Here is a 14,111-nt window from a genome sequence, read left to right as displayed (position 1 = left end):
ACGGGCTTTGTGGGAGGACAGATTCCAGTCATTCTTCCCTTAACCACACACCAAGTGACTAATACATCGCCTGTCACTAGTCACTGGGCCGTGAGTGTTATGACAGTGAAATCAGCCCTGAAATGCAGATGCAAAGACCACCCTGCCAGCTCACCTTTGATTTGCCCAATATTTTCTTATATTCTGTTTCTTCCTTCCTTATTTCAGAACGGAGTTGTCCACAGGGACCTAAAACTGGAAAACATCCTTCTCGATGACAATTTTAATATTAAGGTAGGATTCTTTCTCTCATCTTCTCAGAATGGATTTGCATGTTTTGTAACATTTTTATCCAAGGTATTAGAAGAGCCAGTGTTATGGCAACAGCTACTAAGCAACAGCATCTGGCAAGAGGCTCAGGGGTTTGGAGGTTGGGGAAAGAGCACCACTGGTGACGAGTCAGACACGCTAACTGAAACTGTGCAAAATTTGGGGGAGGAGGCCCTGTCCTTCCACCCAAAGACCACGATTCTCCAAGCAGCATCTATTTACTGGTGGAAACAGCAGCACGTTTTGTGCAAATTAGTTTATTTTACAAATGGTATTATTACTGACTGCTGCTGGGGCTAGAGAAAAAAAACAACCTCCTGGTCTACAGGGTTCAAGTGCCTCCTACAGAACACTCTGAATGTCCTTTTGATCATGGCTAGAAAATAAGCAAATAGAGTTTCAAAATAAACCTAGTAAAGCACATGTGCTTCATTAGGAAGTGGCCTTGGAACTCCAGACACAAACGTATACTTTGGATAGTGATGTCAGTGATGTCACTTCCATGTCATTGCTCCCCAGTGAAAGCATGGGAATGACCTTTTTTCCCTTCTTCTTCCATTTTTGCTAAAAGCTGCAACACAAAGACAAATAATGCAGGGATTAGTGAAGACTTCAGGTGGCTGAACCTGTTTCACTTTCAGCTTTGTTCCTGCCTGGCTGGCTGGGTTCACTGATCTGCAGACACACAGACAGAGGCAAGGACGCCAAAGCGTTTCTGCTGACTCTTGGGCATCCTTGCTTAATTAACAAAGGAAAACAATCAAGGAGCTGTCTGCATAGCCAGCTAAATAGTCTGGATTTTCGCTTTTTCTCTGCTGAAAGTCCTGAGGCTGCACGCACTGCCTCCTGCTTACGCTGGAGAGATTGTCTTCATTTTAAGCTGCTGTGCAATGGAAATGGAAAGTAGCATATGGTAGCCGCCATCTGTGTAGCATTGATGACAGAAGCTAACTTGGATCAACTGGTGGATTAAAGACACATAAATATGCGGTTTCTAAAAATAGGCTTTTACAGAAGGCCCATCCTATGCAGCGCTTGGACATTTTGCTGTTAACATCCCGTGTCAGGGCGAACCTCTCCGCTTCTGTTCCCGCAGCGCCGCTCCCTGCGGCAGCCCCAGATGGTCTGAGCAGTGCTGAAAACAAAAAGTCGCCTTTCTAGGACATTGTATACGGAACAGGCTTCCGCAGGCAGGATGACCTTTCTTTCCACATTACGCACCAAGCTATCTTCCCAGCTAATCAGGGAATTCTTGAGAGAAAAGAGGAATTTGGGGAATTTGCTAGCTGCGGTGGCCTGGATCTCGGCACTGTAGTCTTCATATGCAAAACCAATCACTTCCCCGAGCCTCTGGGGAGCTGCGCTTTGTCAGAAGGCTCAGCAGCCTCCCCTGTCTTCTTTCTGAGAGCCTGATCTTCCTGCGGGGGCGAGAGGGAGGATGGGGGCCCAGGGGCTGCAAAACCACAGATGTATTTCAGCTGCCACAGAGACGGGCACTGCTGTGCCAAGAAATTCAGGTCCAACCGTTTGGACTCACCTTTTCCATGAAGGCTGCCCTTCCCTGAACTAAATGGTGTTTGAGCTGCTAGGTGGGTATTTTGTATAGTTCCAGCCTTTCTCCGGTTACTTCTCTGAGGACTTCAGAGCACAGCTCAGTGGACAAGGCTGACTCGTGTGGATGGGTGGCTTCAGGCTCTCTAGCTGCCCACTGCTAACAGTATCCACAAAGTCTCATGAAGCTAATAAATAAAATGAGCTGGGGAAGCAGTTTGTATTTTATGCATATCAATATCAATAGCGTTTGAATGAGGGTTACTTCAAGAGGCAACTCTTTTTTTTTTGTAGTTTACCTTTTTCTCCCTTCCGTCTCTTTTACACCTTTCCTACCTCACGACTAAGCTCAGCTTTGAATACTTGATGTTAAATGTACCGCTGCTATTTCCTTGATCCTGAAGCCTTGAATGCATTACTGTGGTTTCTGTGTTAGTTGCACAGAATTTTACTTCCCACTTTTTCTTTGTTTCACTAAACAGTAACCGTTGGCAAGGAAACACATATGGAGCTGTAAATTATTTATTGGGAGCAAATCTATCAGGTCCTGATTCTGAAATTATGTATATAGTTTATTCTTATATCTGGTTATTCAGGTGGAAACAGAGAAATATGCAGTTTGGGGGATGGTATTGACTGATAGCTTCAAGAACTCAGTGGAAGACATTTTCTAGAAATGGAGTGATAGTCTTATCTGTACTCCGTCACTATTTACATTTCATTCAGTGGATTACAAGGCACTTACAAAATTGGCAGTCTGATTTTAAGAATGACAAAATGAAAGGAATCCCTTTGTTCCTGGGTGCAATGTGCAATTGAAAACATGTTTCTGAAGAATCCAATGATCTAGACACTGCGGTATATACACAAATATGTCATAGTAACGTGAGGACAAAATTAATAAGATATGGTAAAAATAGATCCGTGTAGCACAACTCAAGCAGTAATTCCAGGACAGGAAATAAAGAGGACAATTAATCCATCAGAAGTTATTATCCAGCCTAAAAGGGCCCCAAGCCATTTTACATGATACTACAGTAACTTGGAAACCATTTGTAAATTTTAGCTATAGAAATGAAGGTCATGAAACGGTGTTTGGAAACATAATTAGCTTTTTTTCTTAAGTTAAAGTAGTGAGTAGAAGTCTCTGGAAACAATTGTGTTGAAGTACAGCAACTAGGAAACACCGGTGTCTGAAAGCTGACAAAAAATTACAAGTTTTGAAGAGTCCTGTAGGTCTACAGGCCAGAGCTGGAGGGCAATGAGGGGAAGAAAGTGATCTGATCAGTGTTATGTAGTTATGTTTTTCAGTGTCTTGGTATATGTGGTAGTATTTTCTGCAAATTATTGCTTAAAACCCCTAAATGCAGCAAACACAAATAAATGAAATGAGTTTTAAGCACTTACAAGACTGAACATGCACCCAGATCTGCGGGGTACAAGGGTTTAATACAGCCAATTCATCAAATGCTATCTTGCCTTTCTCGCCAGATATACACCCAACTGGGGCACTTTCATACTCTGGAGAGGATATCTTCCTTCATAGTCCTAACGCAGCTGGGGTGGGCAGGGTTAGACAGGTAGCAGGGCTAAGGCAGCCCCAGAGCACTGCAAGAGCTGCCTTCAGCTGGTGAATTGGAGAGCTCTGTGTGGAAGAGGTTCACACCAGATTTAGGCATCTGCCCTTTGTGGTCTTGAAAAAAAAAAGCCTTGAATCCTTCCTTTTCTCTGTTAGTCTTAAAGGCACTGAGTTCCTAGTGTTTGGTTCACTCTAGGGATGACTTTGCTAGAAGAACTAGCAGTGGGGTGAGGGTGTAGTTGCCCCCATTAGCTCCTGCAAACGGCATGATGAGGACCACATGCACCCCGTGCAGTGCTGCAGTGCTTCCCCAGTGCCTAAATCCCCCAAACTGCACTCAGCGAGCTTCAGAGAAACTGCTGCACAGTGCGACAGCCAGGGAACTAGTGCTTCTTGCTATCCAAATGCTGTGTCCCTGTCCTGTGCCACAAGCTACCCCCAGGGATGCCTCTGACACGCTGCCTGGCGCGACGGAGAGAGCCTCCTTGCTCACAGCAGGGCTGCGGCGGCTCCTGGACTGGGAATTGCACCTAAAATAGATGTCTAGCAGAGCTTGACGCAAGCTGCATGATCAGCCCCAAAGTGATAGAAGGAGACAAAAATGCAAGTATAATAGTAACATAATCCCACTAACTACACTTTCTCCTGGGCTGGTAAGGGGACACCAATCAGACTAACCACCGAGAACCCATGAGGGTTTCGTATGTGCAGGGTAAGTGTATGTAATTGGGATTTACCTTGCTGGAAGTCTCACCCGGTGCACACGCATTTCAATTGCTCTAAGAGACTTAATTATTTTTCTGTCTACAGCACAAAAAGACAGATTCTTAAGCAGGGCAAAACCGACGGTTTCCACAAGTGCAAACCTCATGGAATTTATAGTCGACGCTTAAACAATAAATTGCATCTGGTTGATCAGAGTAACAATAAATACGAAACATTCACCTCCTGAAGTGAGGGGAATAAAGCCCACTTCCCAGCTCCTCCCAATTTAGGAAGTTTTTTGACTTGATGCCTTAGTTCCATTTAAGTGCCAAGAACATGAAGTAATGTTGGCTTCTATTAATCTTGTTTTGGGGGGGCATGACAGTTTTAATGGGAAAAGCTGATAAACATCAGTCTGTGAGTATGGGAGTGGACTGTAACATAAATACTCTTTTCCTGAATGGTCAAAATGAAAACATAAATGCCCGGTCTGAGAGTTTCTTAGTGTGAACAATGGTATGTGTAGCCCTATATATATTCATGCACATCTACATGCATTTTATACATTCCATGGTGTTAAGGGAATGTATTTTCTTAAGGAATCACACTGTGCAGTGTCTGTCCTTGTCTTAGCTGCATCCTGAACTAAAATAAAACTCAGTGACCAGCACGAAGTTTCAGTGCTGAAATGATCCCATTCTTCCCATGATTGACAGGGCACACTTCATAGGGCTTAAAACCAACTTCCTGCAAGCCAGTCAGGGTGACTTGATAAGAAAGTGGAATTCAGAGCAATTAAGTGCAATCTGAGCCATGAGAATATGTTTGCAGACTGCAATTGTACACCAGCTGTTTTCAATGACATTCCAGCCATACAATGATGATTTTACAAACCACGTTTATTTAAGGGCTGAATTTTCTGCTGTGGGTTGATGATACGCTGTTTGGGGGACTGAGCAAATTCAAGCCATGAATGGACGTGGTGGAATGAATTAATATTAATGAACAGGAATCGGCTGCTCTTTGAGCAAGACATTGTGAACCCAAATTGTCAGCAGAATACCTGCACACACTGAACATCAAAACAGGAGAGGGGGAAGTATGAAATTTCATATTTGCTCTGTGACTTTAAAAAAATTGTGAAAATGATATTTTAAAATAGAAGTTTATATTTTTAACATGAAAGTATATCTGTGTATATATAGATAGATTGGTATTTATGGATATTTATATATTCACTTTATCCATAAATATTTTTTTTTCATAGTAAGGAAAGAAAATTGGGAACTTCTGTCTGTACTTCACCAGCTTTCTTACTTCAGTCTCAACTATGACATTTTTTAGCTTAGTTTTGATAGTTAATAGAGACAAATTCTTTATGTCTCCCAAGAGTTTGCTAGACATTGGAGTTAAACAGGTATTAGCAGCAATGGTGATACACATTTTAGAAAGTCAAAAGTGATTGCTGCTGCTGGTAAATTCCCTTTCTTTTCTGGTCACTTTGTCTTATCTTGAATTTTTTCTTATAATATCAAGTAATCACTGCTTCTTTCTGGGGTTTAATTTCTTTCTGGTAGAAAAGACATGAATAAGGTGAGAAAAACCCAGAGAAAGCCCCTGTCTCTTAAAGCTATAAACTGATAATACCTTTTTTATGCCGGTGCTTTATGTCTTTTATGTATGTCCTATGTCAGTAGTGGGCAGTCATAAAAATATCTCTAGGAAACAGAAACATTTAGGTTTCAAACAAGATAAAAAATGAGATGTGTTGCCTTCTGCTAGAGAAACAAAGGAAATGCAAAGGTTGTGGGAGTATTTAGTGTTGCTATCCTCAGCCTTTGTTTTGAACAAGAACAGGGAATTGAAGTAAACAAATTATTTGGACCTGATCCTGCAATTCCTACATGGGCAAGATTCCCAACGGTCTCAAGGGGAGTTTTGTTTGTGTTGGGAAAGCCAGATTTGGGCCCATTGTTTCCAGTTAGGAACCAGACTTGTGTTTATTATCTCATGATAGACATCTCGTTTGCTTAACGACTCAGATTCCTCAGCTTGGAGTCCCTGAATGTGTAACAGTTATTGTCTGCCTCACTTTCCCCTCTTTTCAAGCAGAGCTATGTTCCACATGATTTCAAGAATCACTTGCTTTTGTAATCTTACACTTAGTTTCCTATGACACACCTGCCTCACTCCTCCTCTTGTTTTGAAAGGTCTTGGCTTTGGGCTTGCATGTGCAATATAAGAACAGTAGTACATTCTGTTTGCATTCCCTTGGTATTAATGATTATACAAGATGAAGAGTAATCAGTGGACAATAGTCCAGTGCCTCCCGGTATGAAATTGTCTTTGTAAGCACATGCAGTTCATCTAGCAAAAAATCACTAATTGATGGTTGTACTTGGCAGTGACCTGTCTGCGAATGGAATCAAAACATCCTTGTTCCTAGTCTGGAGGATTTAACTTGGGGACCCTTCTCCTTCTCTAGGAAGCCTTCTAAAAAAGCCATGAAATCATAGAAAAATGGGTTGGCAAGTGAACTTGAGAGGTTATCCATGTTGAGAGCCCTGCCCTGCAGCAGGGTCAAGTATAGCTTAGTCTTTCCCAATAAAGGATTTTCTGCTCCTTTGAGATATTGTTAATGTTACAGAAGCCTTGTGCAATTGTCTTTGCAGATTGCTGACTTTGGACTCTCCAACCTCTATCACAAAGACAAGTTTCTGCAGACCTTTTGTGGAAGCCCACTGTATGCTTCCCCTGAAATAGTTAATGGACGACCTTACAGAGGCCCAGAGGTAAGAAGGGTCAGTTTTTCTGTGGTGGTACTGGGATGTCCTTGATGATACCGGCCTTGTGGGTTAGTCTTAATACTAGAGTTGTTGCACATATATGTGTGAGTCGGTGTCTCCCATATTGAAAGTTCTCGAGCTGCCTTTGTTTGCTTTACCTGTGGTTATTTAGATGTTAGATTCTGGTTTGCCCATCGGTAGGTGCATCTGGACATGGCAGGGAGAATGGCGGGGATCAGCTTTCCTGGGCTTCACACTCATTGTCTCTGTATTGCAGGTTGACAGCTGGGCCCTTGGTGTATTGCTTTACACTCTGGTTTATGGAACGATGCCCTTTGATGGCTTTGATCACAAAAATCTCATCAGGCAAATCAGCAGTGGAGAATATCGTGAGCCAACACAGACCTCAGGTATAAAAAAGGAGTGAGGGCAATGTATTGAGCTGACAGGAGTTCAGAATGGAAGATTTGCCCCGTGCCTTTTGGAATATTTTGGTGTCATGTTAGAACGACACAGAAAAAAAATCTCTCATTCCCCTACTGACTTCATCTGCTCTCAATTCCCATCTGGGTACAGCATTTACCAAAAGCCCTTTTGAAATGAAAGTTTTATAGCAGATAGATTTTATTGCCTTGGGGAAACTTCAGCAAGCTCTTTTAACTAGATCTATGGCAGTGGAAGAAGGTCTGTTAGCTATTGCAAGTGGAATTGTTCAGACAAGCTGTAAACCGATACAACATACTGGTAAAGACCAGCCCTCTGACTACACTGTAGTATATCATGAGCAGAGAGAGGGTGAATGGTCAGGGCAAAGCAGCCTCTTATCTGAGAAGCTAGGCCAAAATCTGAAGTAAATGCCACTGTGTTTGCATTTATTTCTTCTTAGAGGATAACACATTAAGCTGTCACTTGACAGAAAAGCATCAAGTCTGGGTCATTGACATAATAGCTCTTTACAGCCTTAAAAATATGTATATGTGTATATATTATTATATTTAGCTAAATATTTATCTCTCATCATTTGTTTGCCATCCATTCAATTTTCTGCTGCCTTGTCACTCTCTTTATAAAAAGAATCATTTAAAATATACAGAATACTGCACTTTTTATGAAAAAAAAAGTAAAGCTAAAAGCAGTCATATATAGAGCATTTAAAATATCCCAATTCCCCTTTGTTTTCCTCCAAGTTTTATAATTATTAGAGTAGACAACATTAGAACAGGGAGGTGGTGGAGTCACCATCCCTGGGGGTGTTCAAGGAATGGTTGGACGTGGTGCTTGGGGATGTGGTTTAGTGGGTGATACTTGTGGTTGGGGGATGGTTGGACCAGATGATCTTGGAGGTCTTTTCCAACCTTAAAGATTCTACGATTCTATGAAAGATTGGTGATTTCTTTCAGTAATATGGAACTATTCATTGACCAATACAAGACAAATCTTAATTTATTTGATAAACAAATGTACCAATTCACCCTGGGTGTATCATACTCTGTTGATAGAAAGTAGTCCTCAAATTCATTTTCCAGCATTGACTGATGGCCAAAGCCTTGCCCCCTTTCACATCTCCAGTTGTAATAACCATTATTTTTGTGCTTTTGATTAGCTTCAGGCTTCAGTTTTAAACTGAGGAAACCAAGAGTGCCAATATTTTAAACTTCATATTTTATTATTTGTCCATAGATGCTCGCGGTCTTATCAGGTGGATGCTGATGGTGAACCCTGAACGCCGAGCAACCATTGAAGATATTGCCAACCACTGGTGGGTTAACTGGGGCTACAAGAGTAGTGTTTGTGACTGTGATGCCATGAGGGACTCTGAGTCCCCGTTGCTGGCAAGGTTCATTGATTGGCATCACCGTTCTACTGGCCTCCAACCAGAGACTGAAACCAAAATGAAGTGCCTTTCTAAGCCCAAAGGTCCTGAAGTCACACTAGAGAGACAAAGGTCTCTGAAAAAATCAAAAAAGGAAAATGACATTGCACAGTCCATCCAGGAAGGAGGAGCTGAAAATGCATCCAAACCCACTTCCAAGAGACCCAAAGGCATCCTGAAGAAAAGGAGCAACAGTGAACATCGATCTCACAGTGCGGGGTTCATTGAAGGTGTGGTCAGCCCAGCGTTACCCTCTGCTTTTAAGCTGGAGCAAGAGTTGTGTAGGACTGGCGTAGCCATTAAAAGTGTTGTGGAGGGAGAGGTAGTAGCCAAGTATGGCACTAAGCAGTCTTCACTAATGCCAAAAAAAGGAATCCTAAAGAAGACTCAGCAGAGAGAATCTGGCTATTACTCCTCTCCGGAACGAAGTGAATCTTCTGAACTCTTGGACAATAATGATGAAACAGTAAACAGTGACACTTCTCCGGGGGTCACAGAGCCATCCAGAAATGGGTCTTACAGTCATTCCTGCAGGCGTAAGGGTATCTTGAAACATAACAGCAAGTATTCTACCAGCAGCACTGAATCTGCTTTAATTAGCCCTGATACACCGACGTTGGAGGCCATGGAAGAAGTGGTCCTGCCCGGGGATGCATTACCTCGAAGTTACAGTCGCCCTTCCAGCGTGATTAGTGATGACAGTATTTTGTCCAGTGACTCCTTTGATTTGCTGGACTTGCAAGAGAACAGGCCAAACAGACAGAGGATACGGAGCTGTGTCTCTGCTGAAAATTTCCTCCAGATCCAAGACTTCGAAGGACTTCAGAACTGCCCACGGCCACAGTATCTAAAACGGTATCGTAACCGTCTGGGGGACAGCAGTTTTTCCCTTCTCACAGACATGGATGATGTGACTCAGGTCTACAAGAAAGCCCTAGAGATCTGCAACAAGCTCAACTAGCAGACGGGAGATGGAAAGGGAGGGGAGGGAGTTGTTCTGTGTACCTTTATGGTGAAGTAAGCCAGGTTACTGATTTGCTGATGATGGTAGGTTTTCCTTCAAAAGACTTGACTGTACCTACTTAGCTGAACTCCTAGCAAAGTCTAAAGTAGCCCCAAAGTCATCTCACACTTCTCTAATTCTGTGTCCTCAAAATATTACCCAGCTGACCACAGAAAATCCTTTGGTCTTTGAATATGTGATGAAAATGTATCAGGATCTAGCAGACAAAAGCATCGAGGTTTAATGGCTTGAAGTGAAAGTTAGACAGAATTAAAACTGGAAGTGAGGCACACACATTTTGAGAGGTTTCTAATTAATATTAGATTAGCTATATCAAGAGATGAGCTGAATTCTTCAAGTCAATTGTGGATGTCTTTTAGAAAGAGAAGCTTTACTTTCGCCTGAAATTATTCATCTGGATACAGGCATTACATGTTGGGGATCTTCGGTTTGCATTGTGCAGGAGATCAGGCTGGATGGTCACCATGGTTCCTTCTGCCAGGGTGATCTGAGGAGGTGTCTGAACCCTTTCTGGGACAAATAATTCGAGAGTGTTAGCCCAGAATAACCTTGCATGGAGCAGGCATTCAGATCTGGCCCTTCCCACAGCCATTGCTCTTCAGTGAGCAGAAGGCCCTAATTTTTTTTTTTTTTCCAACTACCAGCAAAAGCAGAGTCAGAGAAATGAGAACAGAAGCTGGAAGAAATTGATGTTGTAAGCAGCTACATGATTCTTCAAAACATTTCAACCCACATATTCAGTTTTACTTTTTTTAAAAGGCCGGCCAGATGGATGCCCATAGGTAGATGGATCTAACAAAGGGTTCCAAGGGCTAACAGACCCTCCAAGAGTTCAGTCAGTGTCAGCAAATGGTGCCACCTTGCTATTAGCTTGTAGTATCTGAGGGTGACAGGTAGTTTGTGAGCAGAATGTTAAGTAAAGAAAAGGTTGTAGCATGTAGGAAATGGATAGAGGTCAGAAAGTTGGTGGGAATATGCCTTTCTCCAAATGAAAATGTTTCTAAGTAGGTAGTAATGGAGCAAAAAGAATTGAGCGATGAAATGATAATAGTAGATTTGATAACAGTTAGCGTAAAAATGCAGGCCTCTATGTAGATAGTGTAGCTGGTACTGCGTGTGCAACGACGCCAGCTTGGAAAAACGGGAAGGATATGGGTGTGTGTTCTCAGACATACCTGAATATCCAGACTAAAGGCTTCAACTCCCATAAAGGTATCACATGGGTCTACTGGATTACCTGAATGTAAGCCTCTGTCAGAAAGGCACTGTGTGTTTGACAGGCCTGGGCAAACTGGAATCTTAAGGCCCGTTTCAGTCACATTGATGTGAGCACATAGCCCCTGGCTATCTTAGAGGTGCACTGGTGTGAATAAATGGTAGGTTTCAGCCTATGATGTCAAATGAGCCACAGCTGCAAAATCCGTGTGTGCAGACATATCCAGAAGAGAGAAGCATGGCACAAACTCTGTTCTCACTCCTCCCCTGGAACTGGAACTGAAAACAGACTTTGGCCCGCTGTGTCCAAAATCCTAGAAATAATGCAGAAACGGAAAAGTGTTCCTCTGGGAATTCAGGGGTAACCCCACGAACAGTTGGCATCTGGTGCAGGGAGCAATTTCACTTGCAAATTGTTTATTTGGTGCGTCACGGTACTTCAGTCTGCCAGTTCCTCCTAAAAACCAACAAGGTTTTATGCCTTGTATAAAGATGAATGAGCTCAAATTTCCTAAGCCAGTTAATCTGTCTCTGTGGAGAACCTTTTCTTCTCGTGAAACACTGGACCAAATTTGGCCCTGGAGTCAACAGCATCAATACCCACACAATGTATGAGAGATGTGCTCTCAGGCAGTCAAGTGAAATTTGGCTCACTGCTCATTTGCTCAGGAAGGGCAATTTCAGGGCATTTCTCTACAGACCTGTATGACACGTTTGGTGTGATGCTCAGATGTCCTGCCTTCTCACAGGTCCTGCATTTGCTCCTTTAGCCCATCCAAAACTAACACCCAATTTTGCAGTTTATTTAATTAACAGGTTTACTGTGATGTGTTTGAAAACAACCCAACGTAGTCTCCACGGCCTTTCAGAAACTTTACAGCCACAGCTTTTAACTTGTGCCCTGGGGCAGAAGAGCCAGATCCTCAGCTGGTGTAACTCAGCACCATCCTGTTGATGTGATGGAGCATCCCTTCGGTGGGGTTGCACCGATTGACACCTTCCCTGCGGATCTGGTGCTAAATCTTGAGTGGATTTATAGAGGTTTTACGATGAAGGGAAGGGAACTCAACCAGCTGTGGCAGGGAACTGAGGAGCACCCTGAAGGCTCGTATCTACCTAGGCTTTTGCCCAGGCCTGCTTCCTTGTGTACAAATGTGAATGAGTGAGTGACTGCTTGCTGCCAAACTGGAAATGTTTCGTAGGGATTTACTGGCATGTTACTGGCATGTTACATGTTTACTGGCATGTTATCATTCCTAGAGGAGAAGAAAAAAAAAACTTGACTGCACATTGTTATTATTAGTGTTGTGATTTTTATTTAATTTTTTTGTAATACAAAGTTGACTTTTTTATTTGAATTTGTCTTTTTTTTATTTATTGGTCTGAAAGCCATTTCAAAGGTATAATAATATATTTGGTGTAATTTAATTGGTGCAACATTATTTTACAGCTCCGGCCAAAATTGTTTGGTGTTTTGTTTTGTTTTGTTTTTGTTTTTTTCTCCCAATCCTTGGTTGGTTTGAGCTCTACGAGGCACACAGGGGAAAACGCTGGATAATCACCCAAAGTGTTTGTATTTTTAATCTGATACTGTTTTTTATTAAATAAAATGGAATTAATGTAACTGTGAAGAGTCTCTCTCTTTCTTTTTCACTGTACATCAGCGTCAGCCAAGGCCAAATGGTAATGAACTTGTCATGCAGAAATACAGCAGCATCACAGCGCATTGTACCAAGTTGTTTATGCAGAGCTTCTTGGCTGGTTTGTGCATTTCAGTATACTGTGGGTGGCCACAGAGACTCCCCTGCTATGAACAAATTGGCACCACAAAATGCCCAAAGCTTTCAGCTCTGTAAATGTTTGGTGAAGAATAACAGCTGACTGGGCTTTCTCTGCTGGAAGATAAGAAGGTCTGTGCTGCAGGTGAGACAGAGCAGGCCGGCTTTTGAGACACGGCACAACTTATTTGTAGCCCAGAGACATGTGGTCACGGTCCTTTCCCCTCTCTGGTGAGGAGGACAGTTTATTTCCAGTTTTAATGTCCCTGTGGTGTAATTTAAGGGTTGTTTCGGCAAAAGGCTGGTGGCCATCTCCTGTTGTTGAATATGGAGTGGTTTCAGTCAGGTGGCTTTGAGCAGTCAGAGTAGTCAGCTGGCAAAAAGAGGCAAAAAGGAGTCAGTTTTCATTTTTTTGGAGTGCCCTTGATAACCAAAAGTCTTGAGATTGTTTTTCTTGGAAAGCAGGTCGTTGTCATAAGGGAAACTGGGTGTTAGGTATGCTGTGTGTGCTGGTGTCTTGTTAAAATAAAGGAAATGGTTGGCACTGTCTTGAAGTTGGCTCCGAGCAAGACACCATTAAACTGCACCCTTGATGCAGCCAGCCAAGATACCTGTGGTGTGTATTCCTCTGCTTTTTAAATTACGGGAGGTTTGGATTAGGAACCAGAGTTTGGATCTCTTGCAAAAGAGACTTTAGTTTTTCAAATTCATTTTCTCTCGAGCTTTTTAAAGCAAAAAGTCGTGGCTGTAGGTGCTAGATTTATTTATCATCACCACTTAACAACCAGTGGGAATTAACAGAAAAACCCAATGATGCAGAAAGGCAAATAAGCTGTTGATACCTTACAGAGAGAATGATTAGCTGCCGTATGCTAATTGAGTCAGAAAGTGAAAGGTACATATCCAAAGTCAGCAAGTGTGTTCTTGTACCTGAGACGAATAAGGTCTAACTGTGTGGGTGCTGGATGGTGGAAAATGTAATGTAAGTCTCTTCTGCAATAGCAATTATGAAACTTCTTATTTTAGCACACTAGGAAAAAAAAATGAAGTTGAGGGCAAACCATTTGTTTTCTTTTAAAAATAATGACTTTTAGAAAAAAAAAAAAATCTGGATGGCTGGTTATGGTGTGTGCATGTGGCAAGTACTGAGAAGAAATTAGGTACGTGTTTGTACAGTTCTGGGAGCACACACTTCTGGGGTGTGGTGGGGAGGTGGGTGTCTAATTGTCCTATTTATTGAAGGAAATAAGTGTACGGTGAGACACCTTTGTCGAAGTTACAGAGTCTGTAG

At 42.4% G+C, this 14,111-nt stretch overlaps 1 protein-coding gene across 2 annotated transcripts in view; it reads left to right on the top strand.

Moving 5' to 3' along the window:
* Positions 1–12,736, top strand: part of NUAK1 (NUAK family kinase 1) — a 48,140-nt gene extending 35,404 nt beyond the window's left edge. For both annotated transcript variants that reach the window (XM_082751834.1, XM_082751835.1), the window contains exons 4-7: positions 208–273; positions 6,817–6,936; positions 7,208–7,340; positions 8,611–12,736. In XM_082751834.1, coding sequence (XP_082607960.1) covers positions 208–273; positions 6,817–6,936; positions 7,208–7,340; positions 8,611–9,764 — 1,473 coding nt within the window. In that variant the 3' untranslated portion in view covers positions 9,765–12,736. The remainder of the gene's footprint in view (positions 1–207; positions 274–6,816; positions 6,937–7,207; positions 7,341–8,610) is intronic.
* The last annotated feature ends 1,375 nt before the right edge of the window (positions 12,737–14,111 follow it).

This window comes from Aythya marila (genome assembly GCF_965140915.1).
Source record: "Aythya marila genome assembly, chromosome: 1".
Lineage (NCBI taxonomy): Eukaryota > Metazoa > Chordata > Aves > Anseriformes > Anatidae > Aythya > Aythya marila.
Note: the sequence above shows the minus strand (reverse complement) of the source record. Positions and strands in the feature narration are given on the sequence as shown.